General features: G+C 37.4%; 2 protein-coding genes and 2 long non-coding RNA genes across 4 annotated transcripts; 2 read left to right on the top strand and 2 right to left on the bottom strand.

Annotated features, from left to right (window-relative positions):
• Positions 1–1,944: 1,944 nt before the first annotated feature.
• On the bottom strand, positions 1,945–6,831 carry LOC135272655 (uncharacterized). The gene is made up of 3 exons (XR_010340658.1): positions 6,748–6,831; positions 5,887–5,940; positions 1,945–4,755 (listed from the first exon to the last, which is right to left on the bottom strand). It is a non-coding gene; the product is annotated as an uncharacterized LOC135272655 (long non-coding RNA).
• A 15-nt stretch (positions 6,832–6,846) lies between these two features.
• LOC135272660 (protein preY, mitochondrial-like) lies at positions 6,847–7,215 on the top strand (the record flags this gene model as incomplete). The annotated part of the gene is made up of 1 exon (XM_064371131.1): positions 6,847–7,215. A coding segment is annotated over one exon (369 nt), but the record flags the coding sequence as incomplete, so codon positions are not given.
• A 96-nt stretch (positions 7,216–7,311) lies between these two features.
• On the top strand, positions 7,312–7,527 carry LOC135272657 (phosphatidylinositol N-acetylglucosaminyltransferase subunit Y-like). The gene has a single exon (XM_064371129.1). The coding sequence runs from the start codon at positions 7,312–7,314 to the stop codon at positions 7,525–7,527; it is 216 nt and encodes a 71-aa protein (XP_064227199.1).
• Positions 7,528–11,212: 3,685 nt separating this feature from the next.
• LOC135272664 (uncharacterized) lies at positions 11,213–20,167 on the bottom strand. Its single transcript, XR_010340661.1, has 4 exons — positions 20,107–20,167; positions 12,303–12,329; positions 11,522–11,575; positions 11,213–11,258 (listed from the first exon to the last, which is right to left on the bottom strand). It is a non-coding gene; the product is annotated as an uncharacterized LOC135272664 (long non-coding RNA).
• Positions 20,168–25,859: the final 5,692 nt, after the last annotated feature.

Raw genomic sequence — 25,859 nt, forward strand, 5'->3', positions numbered from 1 at the left:
CAGAATGGCTCTTCTTCAAAGGATCACAACTCCTCTCCAGCAAGGGAACAAAACTGAATGGAGAAAGAGTTTGACAAATTGACAGAAGTAGGCTTCAGAAGGTGGGTAATAACAAACTCCTCCAAGCTAAAGGAGCATGTTCTAACCCAATGTAAGGACACTAAGAACCTCAATAAAAGGTTACAGGAACTGCTAACTAGAATAACCCATTTAGAGAAGAACATAAATGACCTGATGGAATTGAAAAACACAGCACAAGAACTCTGTGTACCATACACAAAGTATCAACAGCTGAATCGATCAAGCAGAAGAAAGGATATCAGAGATTGAAGATCCACGTAATGAAATAAACCATAAAGACAAGATTAGAGAAAAAAGAATGAAAAGGAACAAACAAAACCTCTAAAAAATATGAGACTATGTGAAAAGACCAAAGCTACATTTGATTGGTGTACCTGAAAGTGATGGGGAGAATGGAACCAAATGGGAAAACACACTTCAGGATGTTATCCAGAACTTTCCAAACTAGCAAGACAGGCCAACATTCAAATTCAGAATATAGTGAGAACACCACTAAGATAGTCCTCGAGAGGAACAACCCCAAGATACATGATTGTCAGATTTACCAAGGTTAGAATGAAGGAAGAAATGTTGAGGGCAGTGAGAGCAATTAGGTTAGAAAATGATAAAGGCATCCAATTTGGAAAGCAAGAAGTAAAATTATCCCCTTTTCAGATGATATGACTTTATATGTAGAAAACCCCAAAGACTACACACGTGCATGCATGCGTGCACGCACGCACGTGCGCGCACACACACACACACAAAGTTAGAATAAACAAAGTCAGCAAAGTGGCAAGATGCAAAGTCAACATACAAAAATCAGTTGCATTTCTATACCCTAACAACTATCGATCCGAAAAGGAAATTAAGATAACAATGCCATTAAAGCATTAAAGGAATAAAGCACTTAGGAATTAACCTAACCAAGGAGGTAAAAGACTTATTTATGCAATGAAATAACACATTTCTGAACGAAATTGCAGAAAACATAAATAACTGGAAAGATGTCCCATGTTCATGGACTGAAAGACTTAATATTGTTAAGTTGTCAATATTAACCAAAACCATTTACAGATTCAGTGCAATCCCTATCAAAATCCCAATGATGAATTTGCAGAAGTAGGAAAACCATACTAAAGTTCACATGGAATCTCAAGGGACCCCAAATAGCCAAAACAATTCTAAAAAAGAAGAACAAAGCAGAAGGACTCACTTTTTTATTTTAAAACTTACTAAAAAACAAGAGTAATTAAAACGGAGTGCTGCTAACATAAAGACAGACCTAGAGACCAATGGAATAGAGAGCCAAGAAATGAATTCCTATGCATATGTGGTCAAATAATTTTTGACAACAGTACAAAGAACATTCATTTAAAAAAGGACAGTCTTTTAAAAAAATGAAGCTGGGAAAACTGAGGATCTACATGCAAAAGAATGACATTGGACTCTTAATTAACACCATATTAAAAAATTAATTCAAAATGGATCCATGACCTACATGTAACCTTAAAATTATAAAACTCTTAGAGAAGGCAACATAGGGCAAAAGCTTCTTGACAATGGACTTGGCATTGATTTCTTAGATATGACATCAAAGGTACAGGCAACCAAAACATGACGAATTGGACTTCATGAAAATTTAAAACTTTATGCATCAAAAGTAAAAAGGCGACTCATAAAATGGAAGTAAATATTTGCAAATCATATATATAATAAGGGGTTTATATATAAACTATATAGAAAACTCCTAAAACTCATCAAAAAAACCACAAATAACCTAATTTGAAAATGAGCAAAGAACTTGAACATTTCTCCAAAGAAGTTATACAAATGGCTAGTAAGCACATGAAAAGATGCTCAACATCACTATTTATTAGGGAAATGCACATCAAAACTATAATGAAATACCACTTGATACCAATAAAGGTGGCTATTACAAAAAAGAAACAGAAAGTAACAAGTGTTGGTGAGGATGTGGAGAAACTAGAACACTTTTGCACTGTTAGTGGAAATGTAAAATGATACAGCCACTGTGAAAACCAGTATGGCAGTTTCTCAAAAAATTAAGCATAGAATTACCATACAATTCAGTAATTCCACTTTTATGCATATATCCAAAAGAACTGAAAGTAGGGTCATGAAGAGGTATTTACACATCCATGTTCTTAGCAGCATTATTCACACAATACCTAAAACATGGAAATAGTCCAAATGTCCACCAGCAAATGAATGGATAAGCAATTGTGGTATATGATAAAATATTATTCAGCCTTAAATGGGAAAGAAATTCTGAGATATGCTACAACATGGATGAACTTGGAGAACATTATGCTAAGTGAAATAAGCCAATCACAAAAATACAAATACTATATGATTCTACTTATATGAGGTACTTAGCATAGTCAAAATCATAGAGGCAGAGGGTAGAACAGTGTTTTCCAGGGGCTGGGGCGGGGAGAAGGAGTTATTGTTTGATGCAGTCCAGTGTTCTACCACTCAGATATACCCACTGTTTAATGGATATACCCACTGTTTAATGGATAGTTTTGTAAGGCGGAAAAAGTTCTGGAAATAGTGTTAGGCTGGGCACAGTGGCTCACACCTGTAATGCTAGCACTTTGGAAGGTGGTGGCAGGCAGATTGCTTGAGCCGTGTGACAGGTTGATACTGCAGTGTGCTGTGATCGTGCTACTGCACTCCAGCATGGGTGACAGAGTGAGACCCTGTCTCAAAGAAAGAAAATAGATGGTGGTGATAGCTGCATAACAATATGAATGTACTTAATACCATTGAACTATACATTCATAAATGGTTAAAGTGGTCAATTTTGTTATGTGTATCTTGCCACCAAATAAAAATTAGAAAATAGAGTTAACACATGATGAATAGTAACAAGTTTCTACAAGACTCCATATATTTCTCAGCAAAAGATAGATACCCAAATAAAAGAATATGTCATGCTACAAAATTCTTGAGACCTTTCTACTTACTTGCTGTTTTAAGGTTTCTATTAAAAAATAAGGCCAGGCAGGGCAACACAGCAAGACCTCATCTCTAAAAACTTAGCCGGGTGCAATGCTGTGCACCTGTAATTCCAGAGATTCAGTAGGCTGAGGAAGGAGGATTGCTTGAGCCCAGGAGCCCGAGACTGCAACGAGCTATGATCACCTGGGCAACAGGGTGAGACCCTGTCTCTGAAAAAGGGGAAGAAAAAAAAAAAAAGAGGGAAAGAGAGGGATGTGGCCAATTAACCTGATTCAAATAAGGTGACTGTTTGAAAGGGGAGGGGAGATGTTTTGACTCCCCCCACCTTAAATACTTGTCTTACATGCAAAACTGGCTTCCTGTATCTGGCCCGAAGACTATAGAGCAGTCCAGATGGTTTGGACTTCTAACAACGACCAACAACAACAACAAGAATCTCACTGATAAAGACCTTTACAGTCTTCAGATATTACTCCTATTGAATTTTGGAATAATACACGTATAGCTTTACAGTCTTCAGATATTACTCCTAAAATTCAATAGGAGTAATATCTGAAGACCCCTGCTAAGCATTGATGGAGAAGAAATAATTTTTTTCTGTTGATATCCTGAAACTTCCATCTAAATAGTTTAAAAATAATCAGGTCAACACTGGCTTAGAGGAGGAAGGCATTTCTAATTTAGGTGAGGGAAGAAGTATAATGTGTCCTGCTTTAAATGTGTCACTTCACCTTTGGAGCAAAAAGTGTACTTTTGTAAGTTAAAGGTGAAAGTGAGCAAAAACAGAGGGTCTCTCTGCTCCCTGGCAGTTATCCACTGGGCAGTCAAGTGGTGTCTTTCTGGTCAGAAGTAAGTTGTAAAAGTGACCAGGCATGCTCTCCTAGTGGGTGTAAGACCTGAGGAGACCCCCAGACGGTGGAAGTGCTGGGATGGGCATGCTCTGGTCTGCAAATCGACTGTGCACTCCTGAGGAGAGATTTGTCTTGAAACACACAGAAGAACTTGCCCTGAAGGGTATGTCAGGTGATGGGGAGATGAAAGGATATGTTTGCACTTCAGAAGGGCTATGTAGGAAAGAGAGAACAGGGGGAAAGGGGAGAGGAGAAGAGAAGAAAAATTAATAATAAAAGTAACTCGTTCCTTTTATCTTAGGAAAATGGGGGCACTCTGTTACAATTCATTCTACATAACTGAAGCTCTGTATCCTTTCACCACCATCTCCTCATTCCCCACTTCCCACCCCTCTTCTGGTAGCCACCATTCTACTCTCTGCTTCTATGAATTCATTTTTAGTTTCCATGTATAAGTGAGGTCATGCAGTACTTGTTGTTTTGTGTCTGGCTTATTTTCCTCAGCATAATGTCTTCCAGGTTCACCCTTATTATCACAAGTGACAGGGTTTCCTTCTTTTTTATGGCTGAAAAATATCACATTGTATATGTGTTATGTGTACAGACATACACACACCAAAAAAATATATATATATACACACAAATATATGTGTACACAAATATACATATATATACACACACACACACACACCCCAAATACACACTGTGCACTCTGGGTTTTACTTGTAATCATACAGCATGTGTTCTCCTGTTCCTTTGTTTCATTGGAAATGTAGTTTGAAGGGTTTTCTTTCATCCTCCTTTTTCTCTGATTTCCAGAAATAACAATTCAGCTTCTATCTCATTCCAAAGGAACCTGAAAATTCAAGTAAGACAAAATATATTCAGCTGAATGTTTAGATACTTTTTTTCTTTGTACTTGATTTTTTAAAAAATGTATTTTGGAGATGGAGTCTCACTGTCACCCAGCCTGGAATGCAGTGGCATGGCTTGGTCCACTACAACCTCTGCCTCCCGGGTTCATGGCATTCCCCTGCCTCAGCCTCCCGAGTAGCTGGAACTACAGGTGTATGCCACCATGCCCAGCTAATTTTTGTATTTTTAGTAGAGATGGGGTTTCATCATGTTGGCCAGGATGGTCTCGATCTCTTGGCCTCGTGATCCGCCCGCCTTGGCCTCCCAAAGTGCTGGGATTACAGGTGTGAGCCACAAGACCCGGCAGTGAGACTACATTTCTAACAATATCCCAAGAGCTGTGATACTGCTGGGCCAGGGACTATATTTGAGAACCACTGTCCTAGACATATGGGTAAACTGACTTCTGCTGTCTTAAAGAAACTGCAAAGGTTGCAAGAAAACAAACAAAACCAAAAACCCAGCATGTTCTATGTCCCCACAAATATTTACATATAAAAACAAAGTATTTCAATTAACTTTATGAAGATGCTTGATGAACATTTAAGAGTGTTGCTCTAAACACATTTCATAAAAGGGATATGATTTAATGAGAATTGTCATTATGTTTTCTAAAAATAATTACAGAGACATATAATATTAATATAAATAAATCAGCATGACTTAAGTAGTATCAGAATATTGGAGGGATTTAGAAAGTGATATTTGATGAAGGTTATATTGATGGAAAATAAAGATAAATTCTAATATATCAAATACTTAAGGGCTGATAACAATTTTAATGTCATCAATTATATTCATTGTCGTAAAGGAGCAGCTGAAAGAATGATAGTCATGTTTTTCTAGTCTTTGGTATATTTTCAAATATATTTAATAAGAGATGTTGAAATTATATTTAGAAACAATCTATGAACCTCATAAATTGAAAATGTCTACTTCCTTTGACATCAATTGTAATTTTATAGAGATTTTATCAATATTATAGCTAACAAATATTTTAAATGTAAGCTGTGACTCTCAAAACTCTGAAAATGTCAAGTAGAGAAAGAGAAAGAGAAGCTCTGACACTTACAGGAGGGCCTTTTGGTCCAGGGAATCCAGCTGGACTCCGTGGTCCTTGAGGACCCTGGAAATAAAAAGCAGTGGGGAGAAGTTAACACCATGCCTTAGAAGGTGCATCTTTATACTTTGAGATTGATTTGTATAGATGAAATACAATGTATCATCCAGCTTCTTCGTCACAGCGACAAAACTACAGGAATGCACCACGAGAGTAAGTGCTAATGCAAAAGCAAAATGGATAATTTTTCACACTACTCTACTCAAAACTGCACATCACATTCAGTGTTACCTCAGGAACACTGTCAATATTTAGAACTCATATGAATTAAAAGTGAAGAGAAAGTAGAATTGAGAAGTTCTGCAGCTTCTTTACTAAACATTGGCTAGAAACATTCATAGAAGGAAGATATTTTGATTAGATTCAATTCCACAGCCCTCTAAAAAATAGTTTTAAAACTTATTCCATCCATGTTCTGTATCTAGCCATATATTCTAAAACTAAAAGAGAAAGTATGTGACTATCACAGATAGACCACAGAAGATGCTATTAACTAGTCTCCATATTTAAAATAAATATATTTCTCCTAATGTTACTCCTCATGGCAAGTGTATACCTATGTAACAAACCTGAATGTTCTGCACATATACCCCAGAACTTAAAGTATAATAATAAAAAAAGAGAATATTAAAAATAAATAAACATATTTATTTTTGATGATGTCAGTATATTTTTTACTCGTGTATAAATTTGTTTTGTGGATAAGATGAAAATAACTTTATCGTATAGTTATCAACATTCAGTCCAAATATGATATTATAATATTTTTGGCTTGATTTTTAATTAACTATATTATTCATCTCTCAAATTTACCTGTTTTTAAAGTACGTAAAGTAGGTCCCATTACAGTGACTCCATCGTTGGCAGAAAAAGTAATCGGTAAGAGATAATCCTTTGGAGACGCCGCCGTGAAGCCCGGTCTCCGGCTGCTTGACCACGCCGAGCGGAGCGCGCGGCAGTCTCGCCTCAGCCCTGCGGGGAACACGCGCGCAGCCGTCCGCAGTCGCCCGTCGGTGCCTGCACGCGTCGGGCTCGCGGCCTTCGGCCGACCAGAACGAGAAAACAGAGGAGACGCCCCGTACCTTCGATCCGGCGCTGCTGGAGTTCCTGGTGTGCCCGCTTTCCAAGAAGCCGCTCAGATATGAAGCATCAACAAATGAATTGATTAATGGAGAATTGGGAATAGCTTATCCAATCATTGATGGGATTCCTAATACGATACCACAGGCAGCTAGGATGACGCATCAAAGTAAGACGCAAGAAGAACTGGAGCAGCCCTAGTTCATAATTTAAACAATTAAAAAACCCAACAGCTCACTTTTCTTAATACCGTATACCTTTTAAAACATAGTGGAGGGTAATAAGTGGACGAGAAGAATGTTTCTGTCTCTTCCTCCGTTGACTGTTCTTATTCCACTGGTTTCTTTAGCAGGACTGTTTTACTCAGCCTCTGTAGAAGAAAACTTCCCACAGGGCTGCACTAGCACAGCCAGCCTTTGCTTTTACAGTCTGCTCTTGCCTACTACCATACCAGTGCATGTATTCTTCCACCTTTGGACTTGGATGGGCATTAAACTCTTCAGGCATAATTGATGCAACTAGAGTCAATATGCTATATTTATTAATGATAGCTCTTGGGCATCTATCTCTGAAAGCTCAACTGGATGGAAGTTTGCAGGAAAGAGGCTTTGCTTTGTGTATATCATGCTGCTTTTATTGTACTCTTGCCCTGCCCTTGTGTTTTGAAGGCTCTGACTCATAACTGCTGTATCAGAGGAAACATTTTGACAGTGTCTTATTGGAGATGAACATCCCCAATTGCCATGTTATGACTATTTCTTATTCTATTCATCTAAAAGTCATTGAAATTTTGTTTTGCTTGTTTGTTAAGTTTAAGGTCTTTGGTAAAGTCACATGTTAGGAATGACTGAAATAATTCTAAAGGAGTGATGTTGAAATACTCTCTCTAAGGGAGACAAATGCATTTGAACAAGTGTGATATAAAACCATATAATCAAATAGAAATTTCAGGTACTTACAGAAATCGAGTTTGTAAAATTACCTTCATTTATTTGACATTAAATGCTTATATTAGCAATAAAGATGTTGACACTTTACCATAAAAGACAAAATTAAAAAAAAAGAGAGATAATCCTTTATATGCCCAGAACAAAGTAGTTACATTTATTTAAGAACCTTTATGAAAAATAACATAAATAAAACTTCTTAATACATTTAGGGTAGGATTTATGTAGTTTTCTCATCAAAAATATAGTTTACTGAAGTTGGCCTTCCACAGAATTTACTCTTTCTATTTACCAATCTAGCCTTCCCAAGAAAAATCTCATTACCATTCATAAGCCAATGTTAGTTCAGAAATCATCACAAGTTTATACAGTTTGTACTATTACCAGCATCTTACATTAAAAAAGTAACTTCAAAGTTATATATGAAGTTAACAAAAATAGATGTCATATCAGACTACCAAAACTACTGAGCAAAACTGAGGAACTTACACATTTTTAAACTCTTATTAAATTATGAAACTATGATTCCTAAACCAAAATTCACTTTAAACACAAATTTTTTAAAATAATATTCCTTCAGTTATGTAGCAAACTCTATTTTCCTGATTTCTTAAAGTGTCATTTTTGCTTTCTAAAATTTTGCTGCCTTTCAAATACAATTTGAATTTAAATTCTTTAAGAAAGAAACATTTCAAAATCATTACTTTAAAAACGTGAAAAATTGAGTCTTTATAAAATTTCACAGAAAGTATTGACTTATTCTTCTTGTATTCATCAAAATAGGTTCCAAGTGGGATTTAAAAAATCCATAATGACTCATTGTATAGATGGTGTTGAAACCAAATCACCAGATAAAATATCCAGTGCGTAGTTAAATTTGAGCTTTAAATCAATAACGAATAATTTTTAACATATCCTGAATATCACGAGACATACTTATGACAAAAATGACTTATTCTTCATATAAAATTCAAATTTAACTAGGTGTCTTGATTCTGTCTGTTGTTCCATTTTTTATTTCACTTAATTTGGTAACGCTAGACCTAACTAAAAGCTATATTCAACCTTTAATAACCAGCATCCATGATCTACAAATCACGATTATGAGGGATCACATTTAGTTTGTAGAATATCTTAATAAAAGTTTTTATATACATATATACATGACATATATAATTATATAGTTAAATATAAATGTATTGTTAAAGAGGGAGTCCATTGAAATAGGCAAAAATAGGTATTCTTTTTCTAATCTAATGATACTGCAGAATTAATTCCCTGAACTTTTCAGCTCACATAGAAGAAAATAGTTTATGGCATTACATTTGTCGTTTTTCAACTGTGTTCTTCACTATTTAGTTCACGATAATTAAGAACTCTTGGCAGAAAATGAAGGCATATTTGGGGTGAAATATCTCATCAATCACAAGGAACATAGGAAATATGTTCTTCCTATATAGATATTGGAAAAATGTATGAATATTTATTAAAAATAAATCTATCTAGATTACTAAAACAACAAAACAAAGCAAAAATTATTTAATCCTCAAAAGGTACTTTTCTCACTCTCATTCTCAAAGTGTTTTTAAAAGTAATCATACTGTTGGATGACAGTACTGTTTTTCAAATTAAAATGCAATATCAGCAAAAGTATATTCACTTGTAAGGAAATATTGTTGCTCATAACATTTTGGAAGACAAAACCTAATGCATGAGGAGAGAATAGGTGGTGTCTAAAAACAAAACTCATAGTTGTGATACTTTTTGTTAAATTGTTCTACTCCATTTAATCATTTAGCCATTTAAATTAATTTAAATGTATCTTATTAAAATGACTTTGACCATAAAATACTTCAAATGAATGTATTATTTATGAGCTCAAACTTTACAGGATAAATAGACAATTTGGGAACAGTTCATCAAGAGTGAGAAACATTTAGTGGAGAGTTAATTAAATATGAACCAAAAACTTAAAGCAACTCTAATTAAATGTTTATTCTGTGTGTTATCTACTCCTATTTTCTTCACAAATAGAAACTCAAGTTTTGCTCATTGCTCCTACTCAAATAAAAGTTATTCATTTTCAATTTTAGGTCATGCATTGCAAGGCATTTCTGTTTTCTGTAAAACACCTACTATATATTTCAAATAATAATATACAAAAATATCTTAACTATTAACCTGACTACAGGAAGCTGAAAATTATTATAGAGTATGAAGAAATGATTCTAATTTTTTAAAGGACTACAGATTCTAATATTTAAACTTTTATCAGGAGAATAGCTTTTAAAAAATATGGCTACAAAAATGCTATATTTTACCCAAAAAAAAAGCCAAACAAAGGGCATGCTTGTTCATATGTATTTGGGTTCATCTTATATCAATTAAAAATCAATTTACTAAATAGTTTTTCTATTTACTGAAATAGATGTTTTATCTTGAGTTGAATGTATATTGTTTCTGGCTTAATGGCTACTAGTAGCTTCTTTTTTACTGGCATAATATTGCTGCCAGCTCTGTGAACAAAATGAGTATCAATATGGAAAGCAAGTGGAGTAGAGAAGAGGGCAAAGATGTTTTACGTGCATTTAAAATTAAATATATATATATGTATACGCGTGTGTGTATACATATATATATATGTATTTTTTTTTTGACTTGACTATAAGAGTGATATCTTGGTCCAGTTACACACATTTTTCTCATTTCTATAACATAATTAGAACATACTGTTTAAGCTTTTTTTATTGTTGAAGGGGAATAAATTAAAAAGCATTTTTAAATGTAGACTAGATTTCGTGGATAAATTTGCACGTGTTAGCAGACATACATCTTTTCCCTGAAATCTAAATGCAGAATACTAATTTTCATCTTCTATTATGTAGCTGTATTATATGTACTCTTTCACCCGGAGGGCCAGCAGGGCCGTCACAGCCTGAAGTGCCCTGACACCAAGAAAAGAAAAAGAAAAATCAGTTAGAATTCCTTCTCATAGCATGTGTCTGGAAAAGAAACTACAGCAATATCCAAAAAGAAAAAGTGCAGATGATACCTTTGGCCTGGGATTCCCAGTGGGACCTCTTGCAACTCTTGAACCTTGAGGACCCTGCAGATGAAAACAAAAGATGAACCTGAACTAGTGCCTGGCAAATCCAAAGGCACTGAATCAATTTTTATTTTTGGAAAAATAAGTTATCTTGAAAAACTAAATTCAATATGAAAATGCACATTATTTTAAATCGAGGCACCTACCGTTGGACCGCGCTGACTCTGAGGGCCTGGTTTGCCAGCTACTCCCTATCACAGACAGTGCAAACAATTTTAATATGCAGTATATCACAGTAAATTATGAGTCTGGTGCTGACACTGAGTACTCATGCAAGAACATCATTCATTCATTCAAAAACAGACTTTCTGCGTTTCCCACGCTGGCGTGGAACTACTGGATTCAAGCAATCCTCCATCTCAGCCTCACAAACGTCTGGGAATACAGGCATGCACCTGTCCAGCTAAGAACATTTATGTTACATAGCTTAAAACATTATATTTATATATCATACCTATGCACCTTTCTCTCCATTGGCACCTGGAAAGCCAGGGAATCCAGTGGAACCCTACAATAATAAAATTAATAAACAATGAACAAAGGTGGCAATTAACATTTTCAGCCACAATTTGTAATTTATTCTGGAACAGGCTGATTTTCACACAGCTGTTCATATTTAAATTAAAAATATAAATTTTAATATACCATACAGCTACCATTGAAGTAATTGAAAATTAACTTACAATGACAACTGAAATCCTGGAAGCATTTGAAGCACAAATTGATAAAACATTTCAGTTTTTAACCTTCTAAGAAAATGAATTAATCAAGTGTTATTACATCTTTTGTTATAAAATAGTGATTATAGGATATTTTATAGAAAATGTATTTCAGTGTAAAATTCTACATATTTGCTTTAATTCTAAAGAAAAATCCTATTTTCACAGACAGAAATAGTCAAATATTAAAATAGGGATTTAGAAAATGTTCTTCCTGAATTAATATTATATGTCATAGTTACCATTTTTTAGTTGAGTATTTTTACACTTTTAAAACTGGATCAACTCATAGACTAAAAACCTCCCTCCGCTTTTTCTATTTGGTGTTTGAATACCACTATACCTAGCTGAAAGTCTAAGTCAGACAGCCAAGCCCTAAAATTCTGTTTTTCAGAATTCTGAAGACATAATTTCGAGATGTATGTTAGTTATGCACCAGCTAAGTAAGTTTGGTACATTACTTATCCTCAACAAGTATAGTTATTTCTTCTGCAAAGTGAGGGCAATAATACATACCTTACAAGTACTTTGAAATTTGTGGGACTGAAAAAAAAAAAAAGAATACTTGGTATAAAAATAACAATTACTTATAATAAATAATAATTATTTTAAAATGTTCTAAGTTTGTAAAAGCACAATTTCATTCACGAATGGCCACATTTTACAGATGGAATACAATATAATCCCCAATAAGTGAATTTCTGATATGATTTTGTACATATATATAGATTTTTAGCTGCTCAGACATTTATTTGATCATGATTGTGATTAGCTTCCCTCATCACTATCATAAAATAGAGAAGATTCGTGTTCAAATCCTTGCTGCTCAGCTTGGTAACTATGAGACCCTGAGAAGGAATGAGTGAAGAATTTTCCTGTTTAGACCACTGTATGGATTAAATGCAATAATATGTAAAATGTCTAGCAGAGAGTAGTAGACATGAAATTTTACAAACTTCCCCACACATTAAGGGAAATACAACAAAGCTTTCTTGGACTTGAATACATTCCTTTCTTTTTAAAATTCACTCATTTGCATCGAACTACCCCTAAAAATAATGTTTCTCCAAGTGAGTAGTTGCTAAAAATACGGATTGCCAAGGCACACTCCACATCTTCTGAAATGGAAACAGACTCTCTGGCTGTGAGGTCCAGGAATCTTCATTTTTAACAACCTCTCCAGGTCACATGTACTCCGAAATTTGAGATGTCCTGAGAGCTGTATTCTTAGGCATGTACAGTTAGAATAGCCAGGTGTAGAGTATTACCTACTCACAGGAGGTAACCATTTAGCCCTATTCCCAATTTTAAAGTAATGAATATTACACACTTATCAGGAAGGTAAGATGCTATCAATTTGTGTTTCCTATGCAATGTTATTAAAGCAGGTAAGGAAAATTGTATGTTATGCCCTATGGCAGCTGATAGTCAAAATAATAACCCGAAGGATGCACTCTAAGCGGCTTTTTATAACATGTTTTCCTATATATTTCGATACATGCCTATATAGCTAACTTGTGATCAACCTGAGAACAATTGTTAGGATGTGTAATATTCCCATACCAGGGGAAAAAAAGCACATTCCATTTGGAGGAGCTTTCAAAATCGCTTTTCTTTCTCTACTTAGAATCAGATAGTTCTGTCTAGCACAGTATTACTATGTGACATTACAGGGATGGGACAAATAAGTATAATCTAGTATAAAAACAAAAACTTTGACGGGGGGGACAAATATTCAGTTCTGTCCTGACTAGAAGAGATAACTAAGCATATTTATAGATACTTCATTTAAACAAACAGACATTATGCACCAATTTTGTTTCTCATAAATTTATTTTCTTACCTTGTTTCTACTCTAGGAAACTGATAGAAAATGTTCAACCCACCAATTTATCAGTTGAATATATGAAAATATTATTTTTTGTTTCCCACATGAGGAATTATCACCAAAATATATAATTTCTAGGAAAAGATATTACCTGTTTTTACATGAAAACACACAAAGGCCATCAAGTCAAAGATTAATTGTGAAATTGGCTCAGTCAATAAATGTGAAATTTAAAAATGTGAAATTTTTTAAATGCTGTCTGAAACATAAAAGTATCCTACCTTAAAATGTATTTTATTTTATGAAACAGCTATTTTCTAGCACATTTGGTGCTATATCTTTTAAATACCTTTATGGTTTATATTGCTACTAAAAAATTAATATGATGTCTAATTACAGTCCCTAATCTGCTTGAAAGAGACTGGTAATAGGATTTCACTTTAGTAAAATAAAAATTTAAATGTATTCAAAATTCATTAGCTTACACATAGGAAAAACGTGAACGATCTTTGATAGTTGATGTCCCAATCAGTTTTTCATTTTGGAACAGAGAAACTTAAAAGCTTTTTGACCATAGAAATAATAAATGAGTTATGAAGAGAAGCAATGTGAAGAAATTAAAAAGATATTCCAGACATTTTGGCAAAAGTTAAAAAATGTTGGATAACTCTAGGAGGAAACATTTCTGTTTAGTTATTCTGTTGCATTTTGTTAATAAAAGAATTCGAAGACTACTAATCAGAAGATGAACTTAGGGAAAGAAAAACAAAATTTTAAATAAACTCATAAAATAAAATTCTACTCATTCGTGTAATATTGTGACAGTTTTCTATGTTTTTAAATGAAAACAAAACAATTGCAATTTAACTTCATAAATAGATCAAGAATTCATGAAGTGCTGTAAGGATAGCTTGAGGTCCTGGATTATGCAGTGAATGGCTTCTTTTACTCATAATACTTGTGAAAATGCTTGACATTTGAAAGGAAGCTACCTGAGAGACAGAGCAGCATATAAGAGACAAAATTTAAATGATAAAAAGTATTAATCGGTGTTCTGAATACAGCCAGAAAATACTTAAATCATGCCTGTATTGTTTTTAAATCGCAGATGGAATAAATCTTATTTTAGAAGGGTTCAAAAGCATTATATGTATCCCCTGCTACTCAAGGAAGGAAGGATTTTTTTGGAAACTGAATGAAAAAATGGTAAGACAAAGCTATACAGCAAGCCTAAGAGAGTGTTACCATGTGGCAGTGAGGGGCCACAAGGGCATGCGGTTTACAGATTCAGGGAGGACATTTTTGCCTCCCATAATTACATGTGGAATTTATGAACAGATAAATGTTTAAGAATGTTACAGAAGCAGGATTTGCCCTATCTATTGTGCCTGTTATGCTCGAATGGGTCAAACTCAATCAACAGATAGCTTGATGTAATCTCATGTGCATATAATTAAAAGAATGAGGTAACTGAAACTACCCAGCATTTCTCTGTCCCCCTCTCATATCATAACTACTCCGTTATTAATAGTCATTTAGATATTAATTTAACAAGCTTAATTTAACTACTTCATGTATCAAGCGGATCCTTAACAAAGTTTTATGATTGGTTTGAGAAAAAATAGTACACCAAGGTAAATATGCGTTTTTAAAACCATGTTTTTTAAACTTAAAATATGTATATTTCAAATAGCCAAAAATGAGATTTGAGTGATACAGTGAATTGAATGGTGGCTCTTTCTCAAAAGATATATCCATATCCAAACCTATGAATGTTACCTTACTTAAAAAAAAAAAGTCTTGCCAAATGTTATTAAATTAAGGAAATGAGATCCTCCTGGACTGTCCAGCTGGTCCCTAAATCCAATGGCAAATGTCCTCATAAGAGAGAGAAGAGAAGAAGATGCACAGAAAAAAAGGCCATGTAAAGAAGGGAGCAGAGATTGATGTCATGAACCCACAAGCCAAGGAGTGCCTGGGGCCAATCTGCTACGTGTGCAGGTGTTATCCGGCTCTTCTTGCATTGATCTGTGGCGATTAGGGCTTAGGAAACTGGTGCAAATGACAGTAACTACTGCTATCGCTGTGAGCAATCAAATTTTTTGTTTATGACCCAGGGGTCTTCTGTCTTCTGTCAGCATCCATGAAACTGTGGCAGGATGACTTAGATTGTAAGTACAGCAAAATGTTTACAGTTCTTGACAGTCTTCGTGACTATGACACGATGTAGATTGATAAGGAAAAGAGGAATGATGAGGGCCTCATAGGCCAATAAAAAGTTTTTGTGGGAAGCCCCTGGCAATCATTAGTGAACACGTTGATCAGATTTTATGAGCAGGTAAGCATAAAATGGTTCTCTATTTTTTGCTAGTTGTGAGTTGGAATTGAAGAGTTGCAGACTCACTGTGTGAGTCAAGCCCACGAGAGCAAAGTGGCATAAACCTGGTGACACCAGGCCAATAACAGTGTGGCTACGACTCTGGGTCAAAGGGTCCCCAATGCTGAAATAGTGGGTGTTAGGCATGAGAACCTTGCTGCCCAATATTAGGCACTGGACCGGCCAAAAGCACTGTGACTTCATTTGGTTGAGCCATGAGCAGCCACCACGTTGTCTGAAACTGAAAGTAAGTGAAAAGCCTCCCTGCTGGAGAGGCTCTTTCCCCTTTTGCCCTCTGATCCCTCCCTCCCTCTCTACCCTGGCCTCTGCTACTGACAGCACAGATACTCGATTGACCTTCCAAGCCTCTCACCATCCACAGGTACTTGGTATTGTTTAGCAATGGAATGGCCTCGTAAAAAATTGAGGAATCAAAAAGATTCCTGACTCGACTTCCCTCACCTTTGCTTGGTCCACACACTTTAGAAAGGCAATTTGGTTACTGACTGCAGCTGCCCCCACAGAGAGAGCATCTCCTCTTGGCTGCTTTTTGGATAACAACCAGGACAAAAGGGGTGGAAGGCTGTGTAGACTTATTTTGAAAATGTGAGCTTTCTCCCTGACCATTCCTGGCCATGATGCATCTTTCTTTTCCCTAATAGCAACCCCAGGCCAGCCTAATTAAGGAGAGTTCAGCTTAATTCTGGTTCAGCCATCTGTATTCTCTCTTTGGATCAACATGGATTACAAGGCTAATTGCCACTGGGTTGAGCACATGCTCAACAAATCCCCTAAAGTGAGTGGCTTACACAGACCAATGTGGGGAGCCATAAAGGATCTCTATAACTTTTATAAACATGTCAGACCTTCTGAACAAAGGTCTGGGTGTGATGAGGGGACGATGGAGCAAAGGTGAATTGCACCAACTAGAACCAGGTGCACCAGTTTGGAAGCAGAACAAGGCAAACAACAGCACCTAAGATGGGAGTGCCTCAGCCCGAGAGACACGAAGGAGAGAGAGATTCAGGTGGTGTTTGTTTTCTAGAACCACACCCTGAGTGTTTTTAATGGAGGAAAACTCTGGCGAGGCTTTTCCAAACTGTCAGAAGGGCCTTAACTGCAATTGCCTGCTGAGTCTGCGGTCCTCTGCCAGATGCTTCTGATCATGATTTCACTGCCACTTCCCTTAAACTTACGGAGAAATCGATCAGAAACAACAGTGGATGGCCCCAGCTCCCGCACCTCCCACAGAAACATCTGCTAACACCTCCAGATGTCTTTCCTAGCCCCTTCTCGTAGTTGTCACTCAGTCATTTTCTCTGGTGGAAAAATGCCGCCCAGGTGGTGGTGTGGAGAAACAGGCTGGGTCGGACTGGCTGCCCTCAGGCAGTCTTTCTAAAACAAAGACTAAACTCATTCATTCAAACTAAGCTGGAAATTTTAAAGTTTACCAACTGGCCAAAAAGTCATGTCGGAAGCATGTCAGAATATGATGTAGGCTCCACTAAGGACCCCTGACAATCATAAACAACACTTTCTTTCCATGGACATGATGTATACCCTTGGGACTGCACTTTTTTTTAATAGAGCCCAGGCATTAACCTCTCTGCCTTCTGAAAATGCATTGACTTATGGCTTAGCAATGGTCATAAGGTGTCTTCAAATGTTTAAAGAAGCACCACCAGTAGATCACATAGCCCTCTGAACTATAGCTATCTCTCCCCAAAAAGGGCTACTCTTGGCTACGTCGGAGAGATTCTCAGAGGAATAACTGTATCCCTTGTGATTTATGAGTCCCCAGCATATAATTATCCCTATGTCAGGAGTCAGTTTAAAAACATGGTACAAATTCATGCCTGATTTTAGTTTAAATCATCAACACTATTGCTCCTTCCTGGAAGGCATTCGGGTTGGCCTCAAGTGGCCAGGATTGTTATGAAGAATATAATTGCCCTAGATTTCCATTTTGAGGGCTAAGACAGAGCCTATGCAATCACTGATGCATATTGATGTTCCTGGGTTAATGTCTCAGGCCAAGTGGAAAGACCAGTACAAAAACTTATGAAGAAAGCTTTGGCCTTCCAAAAAGGTTTGTGACTATTTCCTGAAGCTATTTCTAATATTTTTCCTTTAATATTTTTGCCACTACCCTGAGTGAACCCCCATACCACCTGACTCTCTCAAGCAGATCCTGATGACTATAGCTGAATTTTGTTCAGCTGCCTAGGCCGGGCACACTGGGCAGCATGGTGAAGGTCAGTCCTGTAGGTTGGCCTCATCCTGCTGATTTGAGTCCTCTTGACAATAGTTTAATTAAATGCTACATGAGACAAATGGAACAGATTTGCTCTTAGCCCCTGTTGTTCAGATTAATCAGAGTGGCTAATGGAGTGGCGTATTCATGGGAAATTTTGACAGACCCGAGGCAGGATAGATAGACACACTTATTATCTAGTCTAGTGTAATAAAGATAATGTTTGCTTCTGGAAAAAAGAGCAGACAGGCTTACATTTCATTGTAAAATATTTGTTTCTTTGTTTGTTTGTTTGTTTGTTTTTGAGACAGGGTCTCGCTCTGTTGCCCAGGCTGGAGTGCAGTGGCATGATCTTGGCTCACTGCAACCTCTGACTCCCAGGTTCAAGCGATTCTTATGCCTCAATCTCCTGAGTAGCTGGGATTACAGGCACCTGCCACTATGCCTGGCTAATTTTTGTATTTCAGCAGAGACGGGGTTTTGCCATGTTGCCCAGGCTGGTCTTGAACTCCTGGGCTCAAGGGATCCACCTGCTTTGACCTTCCAAAGTGCTGGCATTACAGGCATGAGTTACTGTGTCCAGCCCCCATTGCAAAATATTTGGATTTTTGAAGCTTAGGTTTTCCCCTCTGTGATGTAATCCATCACATGACGTCTGGCCCTTTTTGCATCACCCTGTGGGAATCAGGGCTTGGGGAACCAGCACAAATCCTCATACTTTGACTACTGTTATTTGCCTCTGACCCAGGAGTCTCAAGTCTTCTGCCAGGATCCATGAAACTATGGCAAGCTAACGTGTTAGATTGCAAGTAGGGTAAAATCTCAGAAACTTCACAACTCTTGGCATTTTTCCAGCTTATTCATAATGCTCCTAGTGAGCTAAAGTTTTCCACCAAGTGAATTTAGCATAATCCTAATCCTTTCCACCCACAAAAGAAGGACTAATGAGGGACTAGGGTGGTATTTACTGTCCTCCACAACTCTCTCCCCATCAGTGGGCTTGGCCAGGCTCATTATCATTTTTGTTTTTAAGGCAAGGTCTCTCTCTTTTGCCCAGGCTGGAATGCAGTGGTGCAATCATAGCTCCTTGCAGCCTCAAACTCCTGGGCTCAAGGGATTCTCCCATCTTGGCTTCCCAAAGTGCTGGAATTACAGGCATGACGGCCATGGACAGGCTCTTTAAACAGCCTTCTCCCAGAGAGGAAATTACCTCAAAGGGTCTCTCCAGGCTCTGCCTCTTGCACTCTCTTGTGCCCTCCTCCCTCCGTGTGTTCTTGGTCTCTGTCCACCATAGTTGCAGTGGTCATTATTGGTTGGCTGCTCAGTATTCATTCTCTACCATTTTCCCACCCCTTCCATGATGGTTCCTAATGGAACTGAAACACCATTCAGACATTTGCTTATTTCCAAGCAGCCAGAGGAACCTGATCCCACTCCCAGTTTCAGAGGTGAAATTGATCAGTCTAAGGGAAACTCATTCCCTTCCTTTCCCAAAAGACCAATTCTGGCCAATGAGAATTTAGAAGTCTGAGGAGGAATTTCTCTGAAATGTTACCCTCTTCTTTTTGTTTTTTGAGACAGAGTCTTGTTCTGCCACCCAGGCTGGAGAGCAGAGGCGCCATAACGGTTCACTGCAGCCTCAACTTCCCAGGCTCAAGTGACCCTCCAGCCTCAGCCTCCGAAGTAGCTGGGGCCACAGGTGTGCATCACCATGCCTGGCTCGCTTTTTTTCTTTTTGTAGAGATGAGGTCTCCCTATGTTGCCCAGGCTGGTCTCAAACAACTGGGTTTAAGTGATCCTCCTGCCTCAGCCTCCCAAAGTGCTTGGGATTACAGGCATGAGACACCATGTCCAGACTTACCCTTTTCTTTTAAAAGAAAGCCACAGAAAGAAACACATCCTATCTCTTGTTGTGATGTTAGGAGCTTCTGTAGCCATCTTGCAACCAACCTGAAAACGAAGCCCCCACTCAGGATGGCAGAATGGAGAGATGATGACAGTGTCGTCCTGCTCAGTCAACCAACCATGGCACCCACTCTGCCTCTTGGCTTCCTGTTAAGAGAAATATGTAATACATCTTCTAAATGTTAGAGTCAGTTTGAGTAGAGAATTCTATTACTTGTTAACATACATTGAGCTAAGTTCTGGGCACTCTTCTAGTACCTTAAATAAATCCATGTGTTTATGGCTTATAACAAACCTATCAAGTTCACTCTTTTCCTCATTTTGCACATAAGAAAACCCTCTGCCCTCTGGGTACTGGATGTGCTCACTGCTACTAGGCCCTATCAGTGGACAGAGGTAGAAAATACATGTATGTAAGTGTGTACATACATAAACACACATTACACACACACGTACACAAATCCCTTTATATTTCTGTATCTAAAAATAGTTAAAACCATGAACTCACACCAATACTACTAATTATAATCCAACACTATAGGGCTCATTGTAGCTTAACTCTTTTCATATTTCAACTCACTCCTCTGACTTAGCTCTCATTATCCTCAACATATTTATTTGTTCGATCTCCATGTGTATAACCAATCCCTCAGCGTCATCGGGCTATTGCTCTTCTCATCCACCTTCCTTCCTGAGTTCTGACTCTGGTTGGGCAGTTTTCCTCATTCAAACCTGCCTAATGACTTTAATCTGAGAAGAAAGGAAGGAAGGAAAGAAGGGAGGGAGGGAGAGAGGGAAGGGGCTTTACATATAAAAAATAAGTGTAGAACATCAATTCAAGTTCCATGATTATTGATTCTTGGATGTACAAAATGTGTTTTCTGAATTTTAAATATATCAGTCTTTAGGATATAATTGAAATAAATTCTGAAAACCTAGAGACAGTTTTAATATAGTCTTTTTAATATTTTCCAAATGCTGAGGTGCGTGGTTTTTAAGGCAGTTTGAATTTAACACAACTATTTTGAAATGAGAAGTATTTACATAATTTAGTAATGATGGCAATTTTCCAGTAACTAAGTGCCATATTTTTATGATTGAGAATTGTTTGCATTTATTTTGGTGGGTGGAATGAGGTTAGTAGACAGGCAGAGCAAGAGACAGAATTTGTCTTACCTGGAATTCCATCTCCTAAATGACTTGGAAAACCTGATGAAATTTCCAATTAGCTTAATGTGATGTAAGTCAGCCAAAACTGAAAATGATTGTTTCACTAAAGATTATTAGGACACCCAAATTCAAAATTCATTACGCAATAAAATTAAACTTCCAGAGGTCTTTTGTGAGGCAAGATGGCCGAATAGGAACAGCTCCAGGCTGTAGCTCCCAGTGAGACCGAAGCAGAAGGCGGGCAATTTCTGCATTTTCAACTTAGGTACCCAGCTCATCTCATTGGGATTGGTTACCAGTGGGTGCAGCCACAGAGAGTGAGTCAAAGCAGGGTGGGCATTGCCTCACCCAGGAAGTGCAAGGGAACACAGAACTCCCTCCACTAGCCACGGGAAGCCATGAGAGATTGTGTCCTGAGAAACAGTGCTATCTGGCCCAGACACTATGCTTTTCCCAAGGACTTCGCAACCTGCAGACCAGGAGATTCCCTTGGGTGTCTACGCCACCAAGGCCCTGGGTTTCAAGCACAAATCTGGGCAGCTGTTTGGGAGACACTGAGCTAGCTGCAGGAGTTTCTTTGGTACCCCAGTGGCACCCGGAACACCAGCAAGATGGAACTGTTCACTCCCCTGGAAAGGGTGCTGAAGCCAGGGAGCCAAGTGGTCTTGCTCAGCAGACTCCACGTCCATGGAGCGCAGCAAGCTGAGAACCCCTGGCTTGAAATTCTCACCACCAGCATAGCAGTCTGAAGTCGACCTGGGACACTTAACCTTGGTGGGGGAAGGAGTGTCTGCTGTTACTGAGGCTTGAGTAGGTTGTTTTCCCCTCACCGTGTAAACAAAGCCATCAGGAAGTTTGAACTGGGTGAGCTACCACAGCATGGCAAAGCCACTGTAGCCAGACTGCCTCTCTAGACTCCTCCTCTCTGGGCAGGGCATCTCTGAAAGGAAGACACCAGCCCCAGTCAGAAGTTTATACATAAAACTCCCATCTCCCTGGGATGTAGCACCTGGGGAAGGGGTGGCTATGGGTGCAGCTTCGGCAGACTTACACATTCCCATCCGATGATACCCAGGCAAACGGAGTCTGGAATGGATGTCCATCAAACTCCAGCAGAACTGCAGAAGAGGGGCCTGTTAGAAGGAAAACTAACAAACAGAAAGCAATAACATCAACATCAACAAAAAGGATGCCCACGCAAAAACCTCATCTGAAGGTCACCACCATCAAAGATCAAAGGTAGATAAACTCATGAAGATGAGGAAAACCAGTGCAAAAAGGCTGAAAATTCCAAAAAGCAGAATGGCTCTTCTTCAAAGGATCACAACTCCTCTCCAGCAAGGGAACAAAACTGAATGGAGAAAGAGTTTGACAAATTGACAGAAGTAGGCTTCAGAAGGTGGGTAATAACAAACTCCTCCAAGCTAAAGGAGCATGTTCTAACCCAATGTAAGGACACTAAGAACCTCAATAAAAGGTTACAGGAACTGCTAACTAGAATAACCAGTTTAGAGAAGAACATAAATGACCTGATGGAGTTGAAAAACACAGCACAAGAACTTTGTGTACCATACACAAAGTATCAACAGCTGAATCGATCAAGCAGAAGAAAGGATATCAGAGATTGAAGATCCACGTAATGAAATAAACCATGAAGACAAGATTAGAGAAAAAAGAATGAAAAGGAACAAACAAAACCTCCAAAAAATATGAGACTATGTGAAAAGACCAAAGCTACATTTGATTGGTGTACCTGAAAGTGATGGGGAGAATGGAACCAAATGGGAAAACACTTCAAGATGTTATCCAGAACTTTCCAAACTAGCAAGACAGGCCAACATTCAAATTCAGAATATAGTGAGAACACCACTAAAATAGTCCTTGAGAGGAACAACCCCAAGATACATGATTGTCAGATTTACCAAGGTTAGAATGAAGGAAGAAATGTTGAGGGCAGCGAGAGCAATTAGGTTAGAAAATGATAAAGGCATCCAATTTGGAAAGCAAGAAGTAAAATTATCCCCTTTTCAGATGATATGACTTTATATGTAGAAAACCCCAAAGACTACACACATGTGCATGCATGCGTGCACGCACGCACGTGCGCGCACACACACACACACAAAGTTAGAATAAACAAAGTCAGCAAAGTGGCAAGATGCAAAGTCAACATAGAAAAATCAGTTGCATTTCTATACCCTAACAACAATCGATCCGAAAAGGAAATTAAGATAACAATGCCATTAAAGCATTAAAGGAATAAAGCACTTAGGAATTAACCTAACCAAGGAGGTAAAAGACTTATTTATGCAATGAAATAACACATTTCTGAACGAAATCGCAGAAAACATAAATAACTGGAAAGACGTCCCATGTACATGGACTGAAAGACTTAATATTGTTAAGTTGCCAATATTAACGAAAACAATTTTCAGATTCAGTGCAATCCCTATCAAAATCCCAATGATGAATTTGCAGAAGTAGGAAAATCATACTAAAGTTCACATGGAATCTCAAGGGACCCCAAATAGCCAAAACAATTCTAAAAAAGAAGAACAAAGCAGAAGGACTCACTTTTTGATTTTAAAACTTACTAAAAAACAAAAGTAATTAAAACGGAGTGCTGCTAACATAAAGACAGACCTAGAGACCAATGGAATAGAGAGCCAAGAAATGAATTCCTATGCATATGTGGTCAAATAATTTTTGACAACAGTACAAAGAACATTCATTTAAAAAAGGACAGTCTTTTAAAAAAATGAAGCTGGGAAAACTGAGGATCTACATGCAAAAGAATGACATTGGACCCTTAATTATCACCATATTAAAAAGTTAATTCAAAATGGATCCATGACCTACATGTAACCCTTAAAATTATAAAACTCTTAGAGAAGGCAACATAGGGCAAAAGCTTCTTGACAATGGATTTGGCATTGATTTCTTAGATATGACATCAAAGGTACAGGCAACCAAAACATGACGAATTGGACTTCATGAAAATTTAAAACTTTATGCATCAAAAGTAAAAAGGCGACTCATAAAATGGAAGTAAATATTTGCAAATCATATATATAATAAGGGGTTTATATATAAACTATATAGAAAACTCCTAAAACTCATCAACAAAACCACAAATAACCTAATTTGAAAATGAGCAAAGAACTTGAACATTTCTCCAAAGAAGTTATACAAATGGCTAGTAAGCACATGAAAAGATGCTCAACATCACTATTTATTAGGGAAATGCACATCAAAACTATAATGAAATACCACTTGATACCAATAAAGGTGGCTATTACAAAAAAGAAACAGAAAGTAACAAGTGTTGGTGAGGATGTGGAGAAACTAGAACACTTTTGCACTGTTAGTGGAAATGTAAAATGATACAGCCACTGTGAAAACCAGTATGGCAGTTTCTCAAAAAATTAAGCATAGAATTACCATACAATTCAGTAATTCCACTTTTATGCATATATCCAAAAGAACTGAAAGTAGGGTCATGAAGAGGTATTTACACATCCATGTTCTTAGCAGCATTATTCACACAATACCTAAAACATGGAAATAGTCCAAATGTCCACCAGCAAATGAATGGATAAGCAATTGTGGTATATGATAAAATATTATTCAGCCTTAAATGGGAAAGAAATTCTGAGATATGCTACAACATGGATGAACTTGGAGAACATTATGCTAAGTGAAATAAGCCAATCACAAAAATACAAATACTATATGATTCTACTTATATGAGGTACTTAGCATAGTCAAAATCATAGAGGCAGAGGGTAGAACAGTGTTTTCCAGGGGCTTGGGGCGGGGAGAAGGAGTTATTGTTTGATGCAGTCCAGTGTTCTACCACTCAGATATACCCACTGTTTAATGGATATAGCCACTGTTTAATGGATATACCACTGAGATATACCCACTGTTTAATGGATAGTTTTGTAAGGCGGAAAAAGTTCTGGAAATAGTGTTAGGCTGGGCACAGTGGCTCACACCTGTAATGCTAGCACTTTGGAAGGTGGTGGCAGGCAGATTGCTTGAGCCGTGTGACAGGTTGATACTGCAGTGTGCTGTGATCGTGCTACTGCACTCCAGCATGGGTGACAGAGTGAGACCCTGTCTCAAAGAAAGAAAATAGATGGTGGTGATAGCTGCATAACAATATGAATGTACTTAATACCATTGAACTATACATTCATAAATGGTTAAAGTGGTCAATTTTGTTATGTGTATCTTGCCACCAAATAAAAATTAGAAAATAGAGTTAACACATGATGAATAGTAACAAGTTTCTACAAGACTCCATATATTTCTCAGCAAAAGATAGATACCCAAATAAAAGAATATGTCATGCTACAAAATTCTTGAGACCTTTCTACTTACTTGCTGTTTTAAGGTTTCTATTAAAAAATAAGGCCAGGCAGGGCAACACAGCAAGACCTCATCTCTAAAAACTTAGCCGGGTGCAATGCTGTGCACCTGTAATTCCAGAGATTCAGTAGGCTGAGGAAGGAGGATTGCTTGAGCCCAGGAGCC

The sequence above is a fragment of the Aotus nancymaae genome, unplaced genomic scaffold, assembly GCF_030222135.1.
Source record: "Aotus nancymaae isolate 86718 unplaced genomic scaffold, 86718_ANA_hifiasm-v0.15.2.pri h1tg000122l, whole genome shotgun sequence".
NCBI lineage: Eukaryota > Metazoa > Chordata > Mammalia > Primates > Aotidae > Aotus > Aotus nancymaae.

What these genes read in the sequence shown, in the direction of transcription:
- LOC135272657 (XM_064371129.1), top strand. Translation starts at nt 7,312, where the DNA reads ATGTTTCTGTCTCTTCCTCCGTTGACTGTTCTTATTCCACTGGTTTCT.